The sequence below is a fragment of the Camelus ferus genome, chromosome 6 (genome assembly GCF_009834535.1).
Source record: "Camelus ferus isolate YT-003-E chromosome 6, BCGSAC_Cfer_1.0, whole genome shotgun sequence".
Lineage (NCBI taxonomy): Eukaryota > Metazoa > Chordata > Mammalia > Artiodactyla > Camelidae > Camelus > Camelus ferus.
In genome coordinates, this window is record NC_045701.1 from 11,001,131 (window position 1) to 11,025,074 (window position 23,944).

At 36.2% G+C, this 23,944-nt stretch overlaps 2 protein-coding genes across 6 annotated transcripts in view; one reads left to right on the forward strand and one right to left on the reverse strand.

The window, feature by feature from the left end:
• The window catches only part of MNS1 (meiosis specific nuclear structural 1), a 216,791-nt gene that overhangs the window by 81,416 nt on the left and 111,431 nt on the right, over nucleotides 1-23,944 (forward strand). For all 3 annotated transcript variants that reach the window (XM_032481122.1, XM_032481124.1, XM_032481123.1), the window contains 4 exons: nucleotides 408-624; nucleotides 725-832; nucleotides 8,760-9,017; nucleotides 14,082-14,207. In XM_032481122.1, the coding sequence (XP_032337013.1) occupies nucleotides 408-624; nucleotides 725-832; nucleotides 8,760-9,017; nucleotides 14,082-14,207 (709 nt within the window). The remainder of the gene's footprint in view (nucleotides 1-407; nucleotides 625-724; nucleotides 833-8,759; nucleotides 9,018-14,081; nucleotides 14,208-23,944) is intronic.
• The window catches only part of TEX9 (testis expressed 9), a 62,264-nt gene continuing 53,225 nt past the window's right edge, over nucleotides 14,906-23,944 (reverse strand). For all 3 annotated transcript variants that reach the window (XM_006179884.3, XM_032481125.1, XM_032481126.1), the window contains 2 exons: nucleotides 17,108-17,242; nucleotides 14,906-16,557 (listed from right to left, as the gene is read on the reverse strand). In XM_006179884.3, the coding sequence (XP_006179946.1) occupies nucleotides 16,483-16,557; nucleotides 17,108-17,242 (210 nt within the window). In that variant the 3' untranslated portion in view covers nucleotides 14,906-16,482. The remainder of the gene's footprint in view (nucleotides 16,558-17,107; nucleotides 17,243-23,944) is intronic.

Here is a 23,944-nt window from a genome sequence, read left to right on the forward strand (position 1 = left end):
TAGCATGATAATTGATAATAAATATTTATTCACAGTGACTAAACCTTTGTTTTTCTTAAATATGCCCATATCATATGTCAGAGGACTTGTTTTATGTCATTTCCTTGGTAGACAGCTAAAGTGTAGAATGGTAGAAGGCTTATATAAATGGGTTGTGGTCTTTCTGAAATAAAACTTCAGTATAGGTTAGAGAAGAAACATTGTAGTAATTTACTCAGAAAATTCTTATGTGTCTGTATTTAGTGACACATAGTAGACACTCAGAATGTTTGCTGCATGCATGAATGAACAAACTAAATAGGAAAGCCATTTTCTCCACATTATTATCAACTGAAAGAAAAGGCACATTTTTTTGGATATTTTATTATCTCTGTTACTATAAAAATGCACTCACTGTTACTTATTAGGGAAAGACAACATAAGTTAGAAAAAATGAATACAACTCGAAGATATATAGAAGAGTTTAAGAAAGAGCAGGCCCTCTGGAGAAAAAAGAAACGTGAGGAGATGGAAGAAGAAAACAGAAAAATCATAGAGTTTGCCAAGATGCAGGAACAAAGAGAAGAAGATCGGATGGCAAAAGTTCAAGAAAATGAAGAAAAAAGGCTACAGCTTCAGAATATGGTAGTAAAATAACCATTTTTTTTAAACATTGGAGAAATTCTGTAATATTTGTTATAGAATGTGATTCCTATACATGTTTGTGTGTTTTTTAATTTAATAGCTGACTCAGAGATTGGAAGAAACGCTGCGGCAACGTGAAGATTTAGAACAAGTGCGACAGGAATTGTACCAGGAAGAACAAGCTGAAATACATAAAAAGAAACTAGAAGTAAGTTTTGGAAATTGAAGGAATGATTTAAAAAGATGAGTATTATTCTGAGATGAAGTAGTAGAAAGATATTAGATTTAAACCCAACTGTGTTGATAATTACATTACATGTAAGTAGTATGAACACAACAATCAAATTTTCTGGCTGGATAAAAAAGCCAGATCCAGGCAGCAGCTCACACACTGCATCAAAAGCATGATGCAACTGTGTTGTCTATCAAGAAACATAATTGTAATATGAAGACACATGTAGTTTAAAAGCAAGAGTATAAAGATAAACCATACAGACACTCATCAAGAGGAAGGTAGAGTAGAAATCATAATCATAACAGGCTAAATTCATCTAGACGCTGTTAATAGCCCTAAAGGTGTATGAACCTAAATAAGACTTCAAAATACATGAAGCAAAACTGATAAAACTTAAAGGAGAAATAAACAAATCCATATTTATAATTGAAGACTTCAGTACTCCTTGTTAATACATAGACATCTATTTAGATGATCTTTGAATTTTTTCATGTGTTTACAGTTTTCAGCATACAAATTCTGTACGTGTTTTGTTAGATTTGCATGTGTTTCAGTTTTTTGAGTGATTGTAAATTGAATTCAAGTTTTAATTTCAGTGTCCACATACTTGTTGCTAATGAATTGAGTTTTTAATACTTACCTTGTACCTCATGACCTTGTTGAATTCACTTAGTAGATGTAGGTGTTGGTTTGTTTTTCCATACATAGTCATGTCTTCTGCAAATAGGGACTGTTTTACTTCTTGCTTTCTTATGTGTACACCTTTTATTTACTTTTTTTGTTTATTGGACTGGGTAAAACTCCCAGCACTGGCTAGCACTGTGCTGAATAAGAGTGATGAGAGTAGACATCAATTTTCTTTGTTATGTATCAGGGAAAAGCGTTCTGTTAATTGTTGATTTTTTGGTAGATATTCTTTATTAAGTTAAAGACATTCTCTTTGCTGTTTTCTGAAAATTTTTATCATGAAAGGCTGTTGAATATATCCTCATATGCTTTTCCTACATCTATTCCTACATCTATTCATCATATGCTTTTTCTTCTTTAGCCTAGTGGATCCCATTGATTGATTTTGGTGGGTACTGAACCTCCTGCATCACTGGAATAAACCCCACTTGGTCATGGTGTATGTGTCTTTTAATATGTGGCTGGATTTTATTTTTCTAATACTGTGTTAAGGATTTTTGCATCCATATTCATGAGGAATATGGGTTTTTAGTTTTTGCTTGTTTATACTGGTGTCAGGGTAATATTTTCTTCATAAAATGAATAGGGAAGTACTTCCTCCTCTCCTGTTTTATGGAAGAGATTGTTTAGAATTGGTGTTAATTCTTCTTTAAGTATTTGATAGAATTTTCCAGTGAAGCCATCTTGGTTTGGAGCTTTATTTTTTTTTTGAGAGTTTTAAAATATTAATTTAATATTTTTAATAGTTACTTAATAGAGCTATTCAAATTATCTTATTTCATATTTGGTGAGTTTTGGTGACTTGAGTTTCTCAAGGAAGGGATATTTTTTGTCTAAGTTGTCAAACTTAGGTGTGTGTAGAATTGTTTGTACTATACCTTTAATTCTTTTAAGGTCTGCAGAGTCTCTAGTGCTATCCCATGTTTCATTCCTGATAATGGTAGTTTGTTTATTTGGTCACTCTTGCATTAGGTTTTTTGTTACAATTTTTTTTAATTTCAGCTTTCTTGAGGTATAATTGACATATAAAGTGTTAAGATATTTAAAGTGTACATAATGGTGATTTGATAAATGTTTGCATTGTGAAAAGATTACCCCATCTAGTCAACACATCTATCACCTCATATATTTATCTTTTTTTGTGAGAATATTTAAATTCTACTCTGCAAATTTCAGAGTTTTATCAACTGTAGTTACCATGTTTTACATAAATCCTCAGACCTTATTCATCATAGAGCTGTAAATTTGTACTATTTTACCAACCTCTTCCTATTTCTCCCATCTCCCAAGCCTCTGGCAACCACTTTTCAACTGTTTCAATGAATTTGACGTTTTTTTCCATTTTGGATTCCACACCTAAGTGTTACCATGTAATATTTGTCTTTTTGTCCAGCTCATTTCACTTAGCATGATACCCTCAAGTTCCATTTCATGTTGTCACAGACGGTAGGATTTCCTTTTTTATGGCTGAATATTCCACATTTGCTTTAACCATTTCATCTGTTGATGGACAATTAGGTTGTTTCCATATTTTAGCTATTGTAAATAGTGCTGCAATGAACATGGGAGTGCCGATATCTCATTAAGATCCTATTTTCATTTCTTTTGGATACATACCCAGAAGTGGGATTGCTGGATCATATGGTAGTTCTATCTTTTAAGTTTTTGAGGAACATCCATACTGTTTTCCATAGTGGCTGCACCAATTTACATGCTCACCAGCAGTGACAGGGATTCCCTTTTACCACATCCTCACAACTCAACACTTACTATTTCTTGTTTTTTTGATGATAGCTATTCTGATATCTTGTTGTTTTGATTTGCATTTCCTTCATATTTAGTGATGTTGAGCACCTTTCATGGACCTGTTGGCCATCTGTGGAAAAAAAGCCTGTTAGATTTTTTAATTAGAGTTTTTGGTTCTTTTCTATTGAGTTTTATGACTTCTTTATATATTTTGGACATTAACCCCTCATTAACATTAACATTAACATTAACTCAGAGGTAGTATTTGCAGATGTTTTCTTGCATTCCATAGGTTTCCTTTTCTGTGATGAAACTTTCCAGTTTGATGTAATCTCACCTGTTTATTTTTGCTTTTGGTGTCAAATTGAAAAAAATTATTGCCAAGACTGAAGTAGAGGAGCTTACCGTTTTCTTCTTGGAGTATTACGGTTTTAGTTTCACGGATTTTTTAAAAAAAAGAGCCAGCCTTTTGTTTCATTGATACTGTCCGTTGATTTTCTGTTTTCAATTCCATTGATTTCTGCTCTTTCTTTCTTTCTGATTCCTTTTTATGAGTTCTTAAGGTATAGGAGCATAGATTGTTGATTTGGGACATTTCCTACATGCATGCACTTATTGCTATAAATGCATTTTGCTAAATGTATGCACTTGGCAGTATAAATTTCCCTCAAAACTCTTTTAGTTGTGTCTCACAAGTTTTGATGTCTTGTTTTACATTTTTATTAACGCCAATGTATCTATTTTCTTGAGACTTTCTCTTTTGTTATTTAGTCCCCAGATGTCTAGGAATCATCCTGTTTTTAAAAAATTATTCATTTCTAGTTTGATTCCATTGTGATCAGAGAACACACTCAGTATGATTCCATTTCCTTTAAATTTGTTTTGTGAGCCCTTAAAAAGAATATGTATCCTGCCATTTTGGGTGAAATGGTCTATAAACATCAATTAGATCCTATTGGTTGTTGTTGGTGGTGAGTTATTTATCCTTGCTGATTTTCTGTCTAGTTGGCTCTGTCAGTTGTTGAAAGAGGATTGTTGATGTCTAACTGTGGATTGTGTATTTCTCCAACAAATTTTTTTAAATTGAGGTAAAATTCATGTAACAAAATTTACTACTTGAACTATTTAAAAAAAAAAAAGCCTTCTCAGTGTTGTGCAACCATCATCTCTGTCTAGTTCCAAAGCATCTTCTTTACCCCAAAAGGATACCTTGCATTAAGCAGTCACTCCCCATTCTGTACTCTCCTAGCCCTGGGCAACCACTAGTCTGCTTTCTGTCTTTATGAATTTGGCTGTTCTGGATGTATCATATAAATGGGATCTTACAATATGTGGTCTTTTGTGTTGGGATTTTTTCCCCTTAGAATAGTATTTTGGAGGTTCATCCATTTTTGTAGCATGTATCCGTATCAGTAATTCATTCCTTTTTTGGCTGAATAATACTGGATATATGACATTTTGTTTACACATTTAATACTTGATGAATATTTGGTTTGCTTCCACCTTTTTTTTTTTTTTGGACTGCTGTGAATGTTGCTGCAAATTATGTACATTTGTATACAAGTTTTTGTTTGACTATCTTTTTCAAATTCTTTAGGGTATATACCTAGGAGTGGTGTTGCTGGGTCACATGGTACTTCTGTGTTTAACTTTTTGAGGAACTCCCAACTGTTTTCCACAAAGGCTGCACCATTTTACATTCCTAAAACCAACGCAGGAGGATTCCAGCTTCTCCACATCCTTGCCAACACTTGTTATATTCTGCCATGTTACTACAGAAAAATGAGCTCAAAATTAGTAAGACATAAAAAAGGCTGAAGCCACAGAATTTCTAGAAGAAAACATAGAAGGTTGTTATGAACTTGCAAGTGGCAAAGACTTTTTCTAGAAGGATAAAATAGGCATGAGTCTTAAAAGAAAAAGTTTATAAATTGGGCTTCATCAAAATTAAATTCCTAGCATTTTTAGGAAAATGAAAATGCAAGTCAAAGCCTGGGAGAAAATTTTCCCTATACATGTATCTTACAGATTACTTCTATCCAGAATATGTAAAGAACACTTGTAACTTGATAATAGAATATAAAGAACCCAGGTTTTTTTTAAATGAGCAAAAAGTTTGAACACTTAAAAAGCAAGCTGTATGACTAGCCAGGTACACAATAAATTGCAGCTATTGGTATTATTTTTAATATTTTCAGCTATATAAAAATAAAACATTATTTTAGATACACCATTTCATCAATGAGGAGGAAACAGATACCATGTATAGTATCAAAACTTATTTTATCTAAATCCTTGCTGATTAACTGCATGCAAGGATGTAAAATGTGTATAGTTCTTTTTAAAAACATTTCAAGGTAATCTGCTTATATATACCTAATGTCAACCCCAAAAGCATTAAGAATAAAATGAGTGAAGGTATAACAGACATATGAACAAATGGGAAGCAGGTAGGCAGGGTTATTGCTGGATAAGTGGAGCATCAAATGAATCCAGGGTATCACAGATAAAAGGTATAATCACTACGGGAGGCTTAGCAAAATGAACATTTAATCTTCCATGTAACATTGCATTGATGTATATAACTTTAAAAGCTGTTAGATCGCCAGAGAAAATTTACTGGACTAAAACAAGGGGAAAAGGGTATTTAAACGTTACTAGAAATTAAGAACAAATATTTTAACTAACTGAAAATCTAAAAACATTCAATTGTTTCCTGTTGAAGAGCATATTTGCAGACAATTTAGAGGTGAGATTATGACATCAAAATCTATCAGGCAGTTAATTATTAAATGAGAACTAATGGAAAAATTATCTAGGCAGTCAACTCATTACTGAGAAAAACAATATAAATTCAAGTATGAAGTAAGAATATGGAAGGAAATAAGGATACAAGTAGAAGTAAACTAAATCAGGAGAACACATTAGCATTTATTAACCTAGTTGCTTAATACTGGGGGGAAAGATTTTACTCTGGAAGAACACAATAAAAAAGAAAAAAAATGCTTTTAATGGAGGTACTGGGGATTAAACCCAGGACCTCGTGCATGCTAAGCATGTGCTCTACCAGTGAGCCAGTAAAAACAAAATTTGAAGGAATAAAGGGTCTAAAAAAGATTAGAAAAATAGTGAAAGGTTATTCACTTGTATACTAATGAAATGAAAACCTCAATGGCACAGGTGTCTGAGTTAAAAATATACTGATTTCAAAAGATGTAGAAAAATTAGACAAAATAAGATTATTAAGGATATCTCCACTATCAGAAGACTCTTGTGCCCTGCCCACGGCCTTCTAGCCTCACCTCTGATTTCAGGGACAGCTGTGGGGAACCTTTGTGACGGCTTAGACTCACTCTTTGCTGCCAGCTTCCTAAGGTGTGGAGGTGTGGGTTGGGGAGGGAAGTAACACCCCTGGGGCATTCCTCAACCAGTAGTGGACAGAAATTGAGAGAGAAATGCTTCTCCGCCTGTTGGCCTTTAAGAAAGTCCTGAAAGGTGTTCATGCATTCCTCACAGGGTCCTGGGCAGATTAAGCCCTCGTTGTCTTCGGTGGTGCCCCCTTGTGTTGGCTTTTTGCCCTTCCCTGTTTTATCCTGCTTGTCCCTCACTGCTGCTTCCCCACATTCCCTCCCCGGTAATATATCCAAATACACGTCCTTATGTGAGGCTCTTGCTTTCAGAGGAAAACCCACACTAAGACACCTCTAAAAAGTTTCTGGGCTCAGAGTACTTTTACAGAAAATTACTTGAAACCCTCAGTGAACAGCTATTCTGCAAACCACACAATGGGTTTTAGAACATAGAAAAGGATGAACAATTTTCTAGTTTGTATTATATAACTAAATGATACTGATGCGGACACATCAAAGGGTACACGAACGCTTCTAGTTGAAAAAAGCAACGAATGGTGTTTTGTTTAGCCAGACTCTTTACTGTTTTAGCCAGATGTCTTCACCATTGGATTAAACTAAAATTTGTATGGGAAGTGGATGCCAGGAAATGTCAACAGTTCATTTGGTTCAACATGTACTAAATTTCTGTGTGCAAAGTATTTTGATACGTTCTGGAGAGGAATTCAAAGCAAACTGAGATCAGTATCTCTTGCTTTCAGTGAGCCTTTGATTTCTATACAAATGTGGCAAATAAACACAAACTATATATTATAAAAACACTATCTGCCTAGCACCCCAGAGGAAAATATGATATTCCCTCTAAGATTTTATTTTTAGTGTGGAGCTGAGGCATGTACATGTGGAATAAAATTAAATGATGGGAGAATTAAATGGTATGAGAGTTCCAAAAGAGATACATCTGAGCTGGAATGATTAGAGGAGACTTTTGGAGGAGGTAGGATTTGAAAAGGAAATTAGATAGGGATAAATGAAGAAGAGGTTGAATACATAATATAATGAACAAAGTTGCTATAACTGATACTGCAGATTGGCTCACTTAAAACCCACTCCTACCCTGTTTTAAATTCATTTGTCTTACTTTATTATAAAGACTATTAAGTTAAAACTACATTTCTCATCTTTTAGTTAGAATTCTTCATATGACCTAGTTTATCTCCAACAGTCATCACCTCCAAGGTGTAAGGCTAGAAATAAGCATAATGGGAAAGCAGTCATCTCGTCACGGGGGTTACCAAAATGGGATTTGAGCAGTGGGATGGCAGCTTGGTTCTCTGGCCTTCCTGGAAGTTGTGTGTGTCACCTGATGGCCTGTAGTAAATCCCTTACAGTTTGTGTTATCTGTAAGTATCTTTGCCACACAGGTGTTGTTAAGGCAATATTTTGAATGCCTTGAAAACACTGGCCTATCTATCTGGAACTTGTATTAGAATTGAGTAAGGTTGGTTAGATTAGTTTATGATTTAAAATTTCATCAATCCTAATTGGATAGATGATAAAGCAAAAATGAGTGATTGCTGTAAAATTCTTTATATTTTAGTTATGTTTGAAATCTTTTATAATAAAATATTGGGAAAATTAAGCCTTGTAGGAAGGACTTTAACTGCTTCAAGTAAGTTTGAATTTCCCTGAAATACTTGATTGTCTTTGCTAGATAATTGTTCTGAAAAGTATTTACCAATGATTTGAACATTTCAGGCAAGATTCTAGAATGATTCATAGTTGGTACAAAGTATACAGACCACAGTTAATAACCTCAGATGTGCAAAAAAATTTTTTATATCAGCTGCTTTCAATATTAATGTATTAATTCTGAGTACAGAAACAAGAGTAAATATATACCAATTAAAATTTAAAATAAGTAATAAATAGGCAATCCAAAGGTAACATTTTATCTACCTACTAGTTTTTAAAGGATGGGGCAAAGTGCTATCTTGGAAAGGCTTAATTTTTCAGTTTATACCATAAGCTTAATCAAACTATATCCTACCCTGTCTTTATAAATCAGCTGTAAAGAAATAGTTACTGAATTAACTTCTATATGTATTATTATTTAGGAAGAAGCAGAAGAGAAATTGAGAAAACAGAAGGCGTTGAAGCAAAATTTTATGGAACAAATGGCCTTGAAGGAACTAGTCCTGCAGGCTGCAAAAGAGGAAGAGGAAGTCTTTAGAAGAGCTTTGCTAGCGAAATTCGCTGAGGATGATCGAATAGAGTTAATGAATGCTCAGAAGCAGAGAATGAAGCAATTTGAACACAGGAGAGCTGTGGAAAAACTTATTGAAGAGCGTCACAACCAGTTCCTTGCAGACAAAGTAAGGAAGAGTTTTTTTGTTTTTGTTTTGGTAATTATCATTGAAAAGCAATCAACTCATTTATTTATCCACTAAACATTTAACTGAGAACTGTTTATGTGCCAGATGATGTTAGATATCTGTTTACCAATCATATATTTTTTTCTGACCAGTTGTTAATGCATCTAGAAAATATTTATTGATGCCTTCTTTGTGCTAGACATTTGTTGGCTTTAAGAACATAAAGATAAATATCACTAAGTTCTTATCATCTTTGAGCTTATGGTCTTGGTTAAGAAAAGTACATAAAAACAGTGATAATAAAGATGGGTCAAGTGCCTGTGAGGATAATGATACAGATACGGACATCTTGGTGTGGCAGAAAGAAGACCAATCACGAATGCCCTGGCTGTTATTTTAAAGGTGGACTTTATCCAAGGGACCCACTGAAGAATTCAGAAAGGAATTCAGAAAGGAACTGTATTTGGACAGATGACTTGAGTAGCAGTGTAGAGGACAGATGCTGGGGGTGAGACTGGAGACAGGAAGCTCAGTACAGAAGTGATGACAGTGACCCCGTGATGGGCGGTGAAAGCCCATGTGAATGGGGACGGGGTCTGTCTGAGATGTTAAGAAGGTAGAATTGATGGGGCTTGGTGACCAGTTAGGTCTGGAGAGGGGAGAGAAGCATTAAGTATCCTACTAATAATGCTATTACCTACTTCGGTTTCAGTGAGTGGTGATGTCAGAGGGTGTGTACAAAGAAAAACAGATTTTTGAAGGGGTATATAATTTCATTTTGTCCACACTGATTTTGAGGCTCAAGGGCAGATTTCTTAGTTGGACGTGTGGATTTAAGAGCTGGTGAGGAAACTAGGTTTGTGACTTTGGACACATTGATTTGTCTATGTTTCATCTATAAAACTGAAATAATACTTTTATAATCTGCTTCACCAGATTGTTATGCTTTAAGAACCAAATGAGGTAATATGGAAAGGAAGTGCTTTGAAAAGATAAGTCTAAATATGAAAAGTACAGATGAGGCATATGGTTAATCTTTTAAAGTAATAGGAGTGGTAGTAAACAATAACATTTATTGAGCATTTTCATATGTCATTCACTATTCTGTACTCATTGCAAGCAAAATAATCAGTTTTAGCTTTCAACCCTGTGAGTAAGGTACCCCCCGTTTAAGGATGTGGAAACTGAGGCAGAGAGATTATTTATATAGTGCAAGGTTTCGCAGCAAGTAAATGGCAGAGCTAGGATTAATAAATTAATATTATAATGTTGATCTTTAACTGCATGGGTAGACAAAAAGAAATTCCAAGATATTATAATCAACAGATGTTGATCTACTCGGCATTCTGTGGCTTCTAATCTAGCAGAAGAAAATAAGACATGAATATCTTTTGGGCAAAAGACTCAATTACATGTAACACTATACTAAGAATATATTTTTGAAGGTACAGTGTAAACATTTACAGAATTTGGTAATGTACTGATTACTAATTGTGCAGTTCATTTTGGCAGAACTATGTGGGTACACCTGGAAAAACACAAAAGATGAGTAAAAGAAGACAGAGGATGGCTATTCTAAGTTGGTAGCATATGGAAGTATCACATGGAGAAACCTGAATGATAGGCAGAGGAGTTTGGACGTGGATATGATACAGTATAGGCTGGTTATCATAATATGGTCTTTAACAAGACTAGAAAGTAGTAATTTAAGAGTGAAGTGATGAGGACCTGGGATAGGTTAACAGAGCAATGGAAGGAGAGAGAGAAAGGGAAGAATTTAAATGGTTTTAAAGGAAGAAGAGATGAGACTTGCATGCTTTTTGGACCCTATTGGGTAGAGAGAAAGGAGTCCAAGAACTCTCAAGGTTTCAAATATGAGAAGCTCAAGGAATACAAGTGCTGTTATGTTCTGAGTTGGAGCCAAAAGATACAATGACTTCAGTTTTAGTCATACTGAGTTTGAAACAGAAGTGCAAGTTGAAAAATCCTGAAGGCTTGGGCAACAGAAGAAAACTTAGATCAAGTTTTCTTAGAAATGTATCTCTCTCATTAAGTAGCACAGAGTTTCAAACTAAGATGATTCCTCTAAAGAATATTTTATAATGAGAAACAGAGGGCCAGTGACTGAGTCTTGGAGAACATTCTAATTTTGGAGCTGACAGTAGGAGAAAAAAAACAAGACCAAGAAATGGTCAGAAAAAGGAGGCTCTGGATGTCGCAGAAACCCACAAGAGATCAGGTCTGTCTTTTGGCTTCTCCATGAAGTGTTGGGATACTTGGGGTTCAGTTTTTGGTTCTCCTTTGTGCTTAACTCGCGCCGTAGTTCTGTTGCTAGATTGCCTGATGCCTAAAGGACATAGTTGAAAATCTTGTGCGTGCCTTAGAATTTAGGTTTCTAAAAGTGAACATAGCTGACAAACCTTTCCTAATTTCTGTAGCCTAAGTCTTGGTTAAAGACAGGTTTGGGTGACTGAGTGAATATGCTATCACCTTGAAACCATTCCTGGATTTTTCCTCTTTCTTACCTAATAATTTTTAGTCAGCCACCAAAGTCTATTGATTCCACCTCAGCAATAACTCTTAAATCCAGTTTCTCACCTTCATAGCTTAGTTCAGACATTCAGTGTCATTCTGTGGGCCATTGAAATTGTCTTCTAATTGGTCTTGTCACTCCAGTCCACCTGCTACCGGTTAACCATGGCCTTAAAAATCTCATTAAGTTCTCCTCCTGCTTTAAACCTAAGTGGATTCCTACTGGATAAAATCTCAAATCCTTAGCTTTGATAGAAACCAGTTATGAAATACTCTAACCTTTAAGGGAGATAATTACCTGCAAAGCACCTAGCATTTTGCCTGGCAAGTGGTACATACTTAATTGTTTTTTGAATCAGTGAGGGTGATCAGCATTGTCAGAGCAGAGTAACTGAGGAAACTGAAAATTTGAAGGCTTTTGAAATTGACCAGAAGGCTTTGAATACTGCTTGCCTAGAAAGAATTAGAGTCAGTGACTCAGACTGTCCTGTCTCGTGGCTTACAAGAGGTAATCAGAAAGCTCCTCAAAAAAGTTATCAAGATAACTATAAATGGAAGAAATCAGAAAATATTACCTAAAGCATAGATAATTTAACAAGCAACTTGTCTTACTTTTTAAAAATTGTAAACATTCCCAGTATGAAGCTGTGGACTTAGTTTTAAGTATCAGTATCGTAACATTTTTGTTATGGCCCAAGAGCAAGGATGGATTTTCATGCTCACAGAACTCATGAATCCATGCCATTACACAGTCCTATAAAGCTCTAACTCCAAAAAATAATCTATAATTATGTCCACCTCTAAAAAATTCATGTTTAATCAGACAAAATTTGAAACGCCTCAGGAGATATTTCCTACCAACAGAGCTATTCAGAATTTGTCCTGATGGACAAAATGGTTTCATACCTTTCTAGACTATTTACCCTAATTTACTATAAAAAATGTTTTTAGGATAAACAGTTAATGTGGCCTACCACATACTAAGAAGGGAAATCCTGTATTATACCCAAGTTAGAGGCCATCATTGGACAAAAATCTAACAAGTGAGCTTTCCCCACGACACTATACCACCTTCTCACACCTCTCTGTTAAAAGGCCAGTTAGGATGATGTCTGGCTACAAGTACAGTCTCAAATCAACTGTGGCTTAGCAGACAGTTTACTCTTCCCTCATGTGAAAGTCTAGAGATTGGCAATCAGTAGAGGCTTTTTTCATAGTCTTCAGGAACGCAGGCTCCTCCTAACTTTTTGCTTTGGTTTCTGTAGAATATAGCCCTCATCTTCATGGTTTAAATTGGATCTTCAACCTTCCTATCCATGTTTTAGATGAAAGAAATGCAAAAGGATGTATGTAAGATTGATTCCTAGAAACTACCATGTGACACTTTAGCTTATATTCCACTGGCAAAACCTAGGCCTGTTGTGACCACACTTGAGCGTGAACGAGCCTTAGAAACGTAGTCTTAGACATGACAGTTCTATGGCAGATCCCATTACCCTTTTTCATCTTAGAGATAAAATAATTAAGAACTCAACCTTTCAATTCAGTAGCAAGATGGGTGTGAGTGTAAAAAGTCTTTTCTCAATTAGCTGTCAATGCTGCTTCTGATTCTGTAATACAAATACATCTGAGATGATAGTAGGAAAAAATATTCTCATGAGAAGCAATTCCGGGTTTAAGTGGCATTGGATACAGCTGTGTTCCAGCATCCTTCTCTGTCTTCATTTAATAACTTTAAAGAGTTATTAGGTTATATAAAAACTTGCCTCTCATTGTAGCAAAAAAAAAAAAAGACAGACATCCTGCTTTCTGATTTACGTGACTTAAACTAGTTATTTCAAAGAAAAGTTTAGCATTAATACTACTTTAACTGAAATAATTCTTGGCAGAAATTCATCACTATTTCAGTGGTCTGGTCGGCCTTTAGCTCCTTCCCTATCCAACAGGACTATTTAGATACATTTCCATAAGAGTTCTTTTAAGCCCTGAAACATTGAAGCTAGTCATCTCTCCCATATTTACATGGCACAGAATTTTGGTGTGGTTTTCTATCATCAGAATTCTTTCCTGAGAAATACTGTTTCTCCTTTTAGAACTTTTGCTGCTACTTTTGTGTTTCGTACAGGCTTTAAAAACAATATGTATGGAAATACTTACTTTTAGATAACCCTATTCTGTTTAATCCACCCTTTTTTGTCTTACACTGTTAAGCTGTCTTCAGCACCTGGCATATGGTAAGCATTTAATAAATATTTGTTGAATTGAGAAATCATTTCTTTGAACCATTTTTCCTTGGTCACAAAGATAGACATTGTCCTGAAAATATGTACTTGCCTCCGTAGAATCCTAGTCATAGCTATTTCTCTCATAACTCTAGAGGAATAGTGACTGTAAAAGATACATATATAACATACATAAAAGATACATGTATTATCTGTATCAGTTTAATTTACTGCAAGTAGTTGTTTTGACAAATTCTTAAAAGATTAATGTGTTTTGTGACAATACAATAAATTTTATTTACATTTTCAGCAACGTGAACTGGAAGAATGGCAGCTGCAGCAAAGACAACAAGGATGTATTAATGAAATTATTGAAGAAGAAAGACTAAAACTTCTCAAAGAACATGCTACAAAATTACTAGGCTATCTACCTAAGGTAAGTGAGATTTAACTTATAACCTCGAGTAGTGGGAAAAAACCAGGATATTAGGATTTCAGAGGGCCTGGGTTACACTTGCCTCCTGCTGTTACAGAGCAGCAGCATGAGGTGGACCAGTAACGGAGCATCTCCAGAATGAGAGAGTTGGTCTTGGCACATTCTTATACGTATGAGCTGGAATTATTGCATTTCAATTTTAGACGTTCTTTTCTCCTCTTTCAGTGTAGGAGGTCTAAAACTAAACTACCTTACAGCAGTTGTGACACTGTCTGATGATGTACAGGAAAACCTTGTCACTGGTAACACCAGTAACAGACACATACTTGACCTGAGTCTGAGGCGGATCTGCTACACAACAGGTTATGTTTTAACTGGGTAACCTGTTTTTAAAAATACTTCCAAAAGATGGCAAGTTTTCATGTGTATCTGAAATACATTATGACTATAAAAATAACTGAGTTTCACAGGCCACATAAACATCTGGACTCATATAACAAATTTCCATCCTTCAAATATAGAAATTATGCCATTTGATACTTTATTCAATCAAAAGAATCAAGTGTATATTTAGTTCAGTACAAAGGAAGGAAGGAGAAAGAGAACTGAGTAATTATTACTTGTCTATAGGACCTTAGTCTAATTAGATAGGATTAATAAATACAAAATGATGTATTAATGACAAAAGCCATATGGAATTGATTTTTTTTTACCTTTTATTTTTTAACATTTTTTATTGAGTTATAGTTATTTTATAATGTATCAAATTGGAATCGATAAATTTCATAATATACACTATAAATTTCGGGAGAGCCTGGGTTTTAGGTATTTGTGAAGCAAAATAACCTAAAATGATTGTATCCTTTAGGTCCTAAGGGCTTCAAATGACTTAAATTATTCTTTGGATTCTTTAGATAAGTAAATATTTAATTTTGTTTTAAAGGGATTAAAAATTAATTGGTTTAACTCCAAATCTGGATTCTCTTCTGCAAGATTGAACGTTTGCTGATTAGGCATAGAATTGAGCCAAGAGCCAGTCCCATGCCTGAATCTGGCAAAGCTCAGTCTCTTCACCCTGACCGCCCTCACACATACTGTAGAGCTGCTTCAAAACAAGGGTAGAGGGTACAGTATGGATTAAATTACTTCTCATGCAGCCCATCCAAGAAGCAGTACTTGTAAGTAAGTTCTAACACATGGTCTGATAGATCAGGAAATCAGGTCAGTCCAAGAGTATTCAGTAAATAATATATATCAAGTCAATTTCAGAAAAAAATGTTCATAAATACATTAAATAGATTTCATTATCTTGGAGATAACCTTAAAGCTTCATGTCCATATATCTTTTGGTCTTACATTTAGTGAAATATTCTGGCAGAGTAACACACAACATATTTTTCTTGTAGGGAGTATTCAAAAAAGAGGATGATATTGATATGCTTGGTGAAGAGTTTAGGAAGGCGTACCAGAAAAGGAGTGAAAATTGTGAAGAGAAGTGATACCAAGATTTGGTAAAATCTTACTCTTGAATGTTACCACTAGATGTCAGTGTAATTTTTGTTTTCCAGCTCAGTGAGCGTAGGAATCCATTGTCTCTGGATTTTCTAAAACATCTTTGTATTTCATGATTTGTAAACAGTTATCTATAAAACATTTGTTTTCTGATAAAAATTAAATTACTGAGTATATTTTAACTGCAGTTAATTGCATTTAATCAAACTATTGTTTTTGTACTGATAATTTGAAGATCTGAGTTCTAAACCAAACTCCATATCATAGGCTAAACCCAGGAGACTGACCTCTCCATACCACTTTTGTCTTTGTGTTTGGGAACTTTACTTCCCTGATTTGGCCAGGGAAATCTTTCCCTGTCCACTGTACAGTAGAGAGAAAAGTAAAGGGGAATTTTAAAGTGCTTTATTACCTAATGCACTTAATTGTCAGTAAGAATAGAGAAACAGACTTTCAGATAAATGCCATTCACAAACTAGAGCTAAATCTCTAGAATATAAAATATTCTACTCAGAAGTTGACAATGGCTAGAAGGTCATAAGAGTGATAACAGAATTAAAAGTTAAACTCCTGGTACTTTGTTTTACAAGATATTTTCTAATAATTAGATATCAATTTTGTATACCCCAATTTAAATAGGAAATTTGGAATTATTTTGATTTCAGTATCAAATATCTTCATTACATGTAAAAATAATTCAAACCATTAAAACTTAAAGGGTATATGTCCACCACATACTGTAGGTGAAGAAGTAGATCACTTACTAATTCCCCCATTCAAGTGCCTTTATAAACTCTTCTTCAGTGAAAGACAGCATCTTAGCAGCTTCAATATGCATCTGTTAAAAAAAAAATTGTCTAGTATTAAGAGTAGACAATAGAACAAGAAATCTGTTAGTGTGTATAATATGTTATCAAACTGTAGGTTTTGTTACAGGAATGTGTAGCTAATTCCAGTCAACATGGTATTTGAAATAGTAATTGCATTAATGGTTAGCCTCAAAAAGCCTCTGTCCACTGGCGGTATTGTACCAACCGTTTGAGAGAACTTCTAACCTTTGCAAACAGGGACAGTGGCAGAACCCTGAATTCATCTCTCTGACCACTAGGTAACTCGTGTAGTGAACGTGACAAAAGTGGTTTGGAATCAGTTTTCACTCTTAAAGATTTCAAGAGGCAAACTGATCCCCTAGGATAAGTTATTTTTGTATATGGTATTTTCTTTACCCTACTTTCACATTACTTATTTACTTGCATCTGTGTATAGATAAAATGTTGTGACTAAGCATGTCAAAATAAAAATATCTTAAGTAGAAATACTCAATATCCTCAGTAGAAAGGTCCATATAATACCTAAGATTTATTTAAACTTTTTCAGGTTAAACTCACCTTCTGCCTTTTTAAAATATCAATTAATTTTAATTGTTTCTTGAACCCTATCATTAGTTCTCCTTTTTGTTTTTCTAGCTTCTTGTTTTCTGCTTTTAACATTTCAATTTTTTTGTGTTCTTCATTTGCTATATCCTGCAAAAGGGAAAAAAAATTCTCATGCATTCTTTGTAGTATTTTAATGTAAAACATCGCATCAGCAATAAAAACTATTTAGTTTTTGTATTATAAATTACTACAACTTTGATAACTTAATGATGTTCACACCTCTAGCATGTTAAGAACCGCCTTAAAATAACTCAGTTCTAATTTCAATAATGCCAAAATAGCTTATATTGGAAGGTGTGATGAATAGTCAGTAGTAAGCAGAAACTGGAAGCATACTGGTGGAGATCCACATGAGCACTTTTCAGTTCATGGGTTCACAGGGGATAAACCTAAAGCAAAAAGTACCAGTCTTACTAGGCTGAGGAATTAGACATCAGGGCTGCCACGGGGGTAGAAATTTCCAGGTAGGAAATCCCTCAAAATTTGCAGACATAGTTCCTGCAAATCCTTGGCAGACACCTAAGAAATCCGTGCAGGGTGAGCGTCCTGGGAGCCCAGGAAAGTCAACAGCTGCGGTCTGAAGAGCTGAGCAGAGAATCTAGCCACTGCCCATGACAACGAAGAGTTTGTAATCGTGTTAAAAATTAATTGGATGAGCTCTGCAGCAATTTGAACAATGGAGAGAAAGGGCTGGTAAACTTTAAGGGAGATTAGCGTAAGTTATTAAGTACAGAAAGATCTTGTACTTGGAAAAATAGTCTTTCATGCAAAAGGGAAATGATACCAGAAGGAAATATGAATCTATATATGCACACACATAAAAAAGAAAAGTATCAGAAATAGTAACATGTGGTAAACATCAGTATTTTTTCTTTAAAACAATCTCTTTAAAAGATAATTGAGAGTAGCTTAGATTTTGTTGCCAAGATGACAGAGTAGAAAGACTGAGCTCACCTCCTCCCATGGGCACACCAAAATTAGTTATTTACAGAGAACAAATACTGATGAGAAAGACTGGAATCCAAACTAAAGATGTAAAGAAGGAACCACAAAAGACAGGTAGAAGAACCAGAGCTATGGTATCTTCAAGACCGACACTCCCAGGTGGGCAGCCCACAAACAGAAGGACAATTACAACTGCGGAGATTCTCCCCAAGGAGCAAGGGGCCTAAGCCCCCCCTGAGCCCTGCACTGGGAAGACAAGCTCCCACAGCATTTGGCTTTGAAGGTCAGTGGGGCTTACTGTCGGGAGACCCAGAGGGCTGTGGGAAATAGAGACTCCACTCTTAAAGGGCATGCACGAAATCACATGTGCTCCAGGACCCAGGGAATTTCTGAAAGGAACCTCAGTCAGACCCACCAAGGGACAAGAGGCAACCGAAGCTTATCCTGAGGCTGTAGACATTGGAAGCAGCCACTTTAGGGAACCCATTCTACCCCATGGACATGGTGTTGCAAGCACCATTGCGGCCTCTAGCTTATAATTAGCGCCAGGACACTGCCCCACCCACAAGCATGTCAGCACCAGCCCGAGAAGCCTCAGGCTAAGCAACTAGCCGGGTGGGGACAAAGCCCCACCTGCCATCAGCAGGCAGTTACCCTTCAGACCCTCTGAGCCTGCAGCTACCGTGGAACACTGCCCTTCCCACCTGAGGGCCCAGGACCCTGCTCCACTCACAAGTGCACAGGCCCCTGCAGCCAGAGACCTTGGGACCCAGCCCCACCCACCAGAGGGCTGACCCCAGCCTAGGACCACCTCAGCCCTGCAGTCCCATGGCAGGATCCAGCCCACTCACCAGCACTGGGGACCGCCCCCCTGGCCCCAGCCCCACTTACCAGTAGCCCAACACAAACTTCGGGACACCCTGGATTCTACATCCAGCTGTGTCAGGAGCTGGCTTTGCCCACCAGCAAACCAAAATCAGTTCTAGGACTCCTGGGCCCCGCAGCCAGAGATCCCAGGACCTAGCTCCACTCCCCAGGAGACAGAACCAGCCCCAGAATTCCCTGGGCCTGGTTCAGCCCACCAGCAGGCCGACACAAGCTTCACAATACCCTGTACTTGGAGCTGTCTGTCACGAACTGATCTCACCAGCAGGCCAAAACCAGCTCTGGGACTCTTGGGCCCTGTAGCCAGAGACCACAGGACCTGGCTCTGCCTGCCAGTGGACTGTCACTAAGCCCAGGATTCCCTGAGCCCCAACCCCACCCACCACTGGGCAGACACCAGCCCCAGGATCACCCACAGTACTGGAGCCTGCCATGCCAGGACCCAGCCCATTTACCAGAAGGCTGACAGCAGCAATGACACACTGCCAGCAGGGAGAGGGAAGGGGGGGTGGGTAGGGCACGGAGGAGCAGGGGATTTAGATGTATGAGCTACTATGTATAAAATAAATATGCTACAGAGTTACACTGTACAGAACAGAGAATATAGCCAATATTTTATAGTAACCTTAAATGGAGCATAATCTATAACAATTTTGAATCACCTGAAACTAATACTGTCAATCAACTGTAGCTCAAAAAATATATATTAAAATGATAATAGAGTGATGTCAGCAAGATGGCAGATTAGGAAACTTGAGTCGCTTGTTCTCCCAAGAAACATCCATGGAAACACTGATGTACAATATACAGACCAATGTAGCACTGTGAGGATTCTAAAACCAACTGAGCAGCAGCAGCAACCAATTAAACACATAACCAAGATAAAGCCATATTCAAAATGGTATGAAGTTTCATGGCACTTACCCTTTCCCCTCACCCTCTAGACCAAGTAGAAGGAAGCCCCAACCCGTGGCTTTTTCCTCAGGATGCAAATAAAAGAGTGGAACTTGCTTGTGGCATTCTGACTTGTCTTAGGTCTGCCTGAGTGGTTTATGTCTCACCTGACTCAGAGCACTGACGGAATGGTGGCATAGTTTAGATACCTGGCTGGAGGCTCCTGAAAGCAGGGGTGGGCACTGTTGCACATGAGAACTGCAAGGGGTCTGCAGAACCATGGGAAACTAGTGTCAAGAGACTGTGGGCAGAGGAATAAAACACAATACCTAAAGCCCTGAGAAGCAGCAGGACTGAGACCCTTTGGGAATTAAGACACTTAAATGAGAGGCAAAAAAACTTTCAGGCATATAGAAAACAATGAACAAAATGGCAATAGGAAGTTCTTTCCTATCAGTTATAGCTTGAAATGTAAATAGACTAAACTCCCCCAAAATGTGAAAAATGGATTAAAAAACAAGGTCTAACTATATTTTGTCTACAAGAGACTCAATTTAGACCTAACGGCACACAGATTGAAAATGATGGAATGGAAAACGAACCTCTGAAAACAGTAACCGAAAGAGAATAGGGGTGGCTATAATGTCAGACAAAATAGACTTTAACTTAAAACAGTTACAAGATACAAAGAAGGACATTACAAGGATGAATTCACCATAAGCTATGGCAATTATAAATATACATATGCACCAAACATCAGAACTACTAAATATATGACAGGAACATTGACAGAATTAGTGGGAAAAATAGATAACTCTACAATAATAGTAGGAGACTTCAATACCCCACTTTCAATAAAGAATATAGACAGAAGAACTACCAGACAGAAGATAAGGGACAAGTACTTGAACAACATTATAGACCAACTAGACCCAACAGGCATACAGAACATTCCACCCAACAGCGTAACAGTGCACATGGACCCACCTCCAGAACAGATCATGTGTTAGGCCACAAACAAGTCTTAGTAAATTTAAAAACAGTGAAGTCATGCAAGGCATCTTTTCTGTTCACAGGGGAATGAAACTAGAAATCAGTAGCGTTAGGAAAATCCAAAAATAGGTGGAAATTGAACAACATACTCAAACAACCAATGAGTTAAAGAAGAAATCACAAGAGAAATCAAAATATCTTTGGACAAATGATAATGAAAACACAACATACCCAAATTTAAGGGATGCAATGAAAGCAGTTTTAAAGAGGAAATTTACAGCTGTAAATATTTACATAAAAATAGATCTAAAATCAACAACTTAACTTTACAACTTACAGAATTAGAGAAAAAGACTAAACCCAAAGCTGAAAATAGACAATAAAGATTAGAGCAGAGTCAGTGAAATAAAGGATAGAAAACCAGTAGAGAAAAATTAGTGAAACCAAGAGTTGGTTCTTTGAAAAGATCAACAAAATTGACAGAATTTTACCTAGACTAAGAATAAAAGAGAGAAGAGTCAAATATCTATTATCAGGAATGAAAGGGGACATTACAACTGATTTTACAGAAATAAAATTGTAAGTAGAAGAGGAGGCATTACAAGTTCATAAGAGAGTATCATGATAAATTGTACACCAAAAGTTGGATAACCTGGATGAAATGGATAAATTCCTAGAAACTCAACCTACCAAACCAAATAATGAAGAAACAGGAAAATCTGAATAGACCTGTAACTAGTAGGGACTGAAGGAATAATCAAAAATCTCCCAACAAAGAAAAGCCACGGACCAGATGGCTTCACCCATGAGTTCTACCAAACATTTAAAGAAAAATTAATACCAATCATCCTCAAGTTCCTCCCCCTAAAATGAAAAGGACAGAACACTTCAGTCTATGAGGCCAGTAGTAATTTGATACGAAAGCCAGACAAAGACACTGCAGGAAACTACAAACCAATATCCCCGAGAAGTACTGATGCGAAAATCCTCAACAAAATAATAGCAAACCGAATTCCACAACACGTAGGAAGGATTATACCCAATGGCCAAGTGGGATTTATTTGTGCAATGCCAAGGATGAACATGAAAACCTGTCATTTTAACACCCCACATTAACAGAATGAAGGGGAAAAAAACAACACTCACATGATCCTCTCAATTGATGCACAAAAAGCATTTGACAAGATTCAACACTTAAACATGATAAAAACACCAAACAAGGAACAGAAGGATTCTACTTCAATTCAAGATTCATGATAAAAGCCATCTATGAAAAGCCCACAGCTAACATCAAACTCAATGGTAAAAGACTGAAAGCTTTCCCTCTATAATCGGGAACAAGACAAGGATGCTCATTTTTGTCACTTCTATCCAACTTAGTACTGGAAAGTTCTGGTCAGAGCAGCTAGGGAAGAAAAATAAAAGGCATCCAAATCAAGATTATCTCTTCACTGATGACATTATCTTGTATGTAGAAAACCCTGTAGATTCCACTAGAAAACCATCAGGATAAATTAATTTGGCAAAGTTGCAGAATATGGAATCAACACACAACAAACCCAGCTGTGTGTCTATGTACTACTAATGAACATTCCTAAAGAGAAGTGAACAATTACACATATAATACTATAAAGAAGAATAAAGTACTTAGGAATAAAAGTATCCAAGGAGGTAAAATGCTTTTACAATGAAAACTTCAAAACACTGCCAAAAGTATTTAAAGACAAAAGAATAGAAGAATATTCTGTGGTCATGAATTGGAAGACTTAACATTATTAAGATGTCAGTACTATTCAAAGAGATCTATAGATTCAGTATGATCCTTATCAAAATCCCAATGGCATTTTTACAGAAATAGATACATCCTAATATTTATATGGAATCTCAAGGGAACACAAATAGCCAATCTTGAAAATGAAGAACAAAAGTTGAAGCTCTCACACTTCCTGTTTCAAAACTTACTACAAATGTATAGTAATGAAAACAGTGTAATACTGACATAAAGGAACATACATACACCCATGGAATAGATCCAAAATAAATCCTTGCATATAAAGTCTAATGATTTTTGACAAGGATGCCCAGGCCATTCACTAGGAAAAGATGGCCTCTTTAACAAATTGAGCTGGGAAACTAGGTGTCTCCTTGGCATAAGAATGAAGCTGTACTCATATTTCATATTATATACAAAAATTAACTCAAATTTAGTCAAAGACCTAAATATAAACCCTAAAACTATAAACCTATTAGAAAAATAGAGCGGAAATGGTCGTGACACTGGATTTGGTTGTTAATTCTTAGATATGAAACTAAAAGCACAGGCCAACAAAAGAAAGAAACAGACAAACTGGACTACATCAAAGGACACAATCAATACAGAAAAAGCAATCTACAGAAAATATGTGCAAATCATGTATCTGACAAAGAATTAATGTCTAGAATATTAAAAATAACAGTGTGACAGTGCTGTTATAATAATACAGAAAATAACAGGTGTTGGCAAGGATATGGAAAAATTGGAACCCTTGTGCACTGTTGCTGGGGATATAAAATGGTGCAGATACTATGGAAAACAGTATGGTGGTTCCTCAAAACATTAGAAACATAATTACCATATGATCTAGCAATTCCACATCTAGGTGAATGTCCAAATTGAAAGCATAGTCTTTAAGAGAGATCTGTACACCCACGTTCATAGCAGCACTATTCACAATAGCCAAAAGGGGGAAGCAACCCAGGTTGCTTTATCCAATGAATGGATAAACAAAATCTGTTACCTACATACAATGCAGTATTATTCAGCCTTAAAAAGAAATGAACTTCTGACACATGCTCCAACATGGAAGAACCTTGAGACATTATGCTAAGTGAAATAAGCCAGTCACAAAAAAGACAAATAGTATATGATTCCCCTTTTACTAGGTACCTAGAGTAGTCAAAATCATAGAGATAGAAAGTAGAATAGTGGCTGCCAGGGGTCAGGGAGAGGGGGATGGGAATTATTTTTAATGGACATAGGTTTGCAGTTTCTGCAAGATGAAAAAATAATTCTGAAATTTGTTTACACAACAG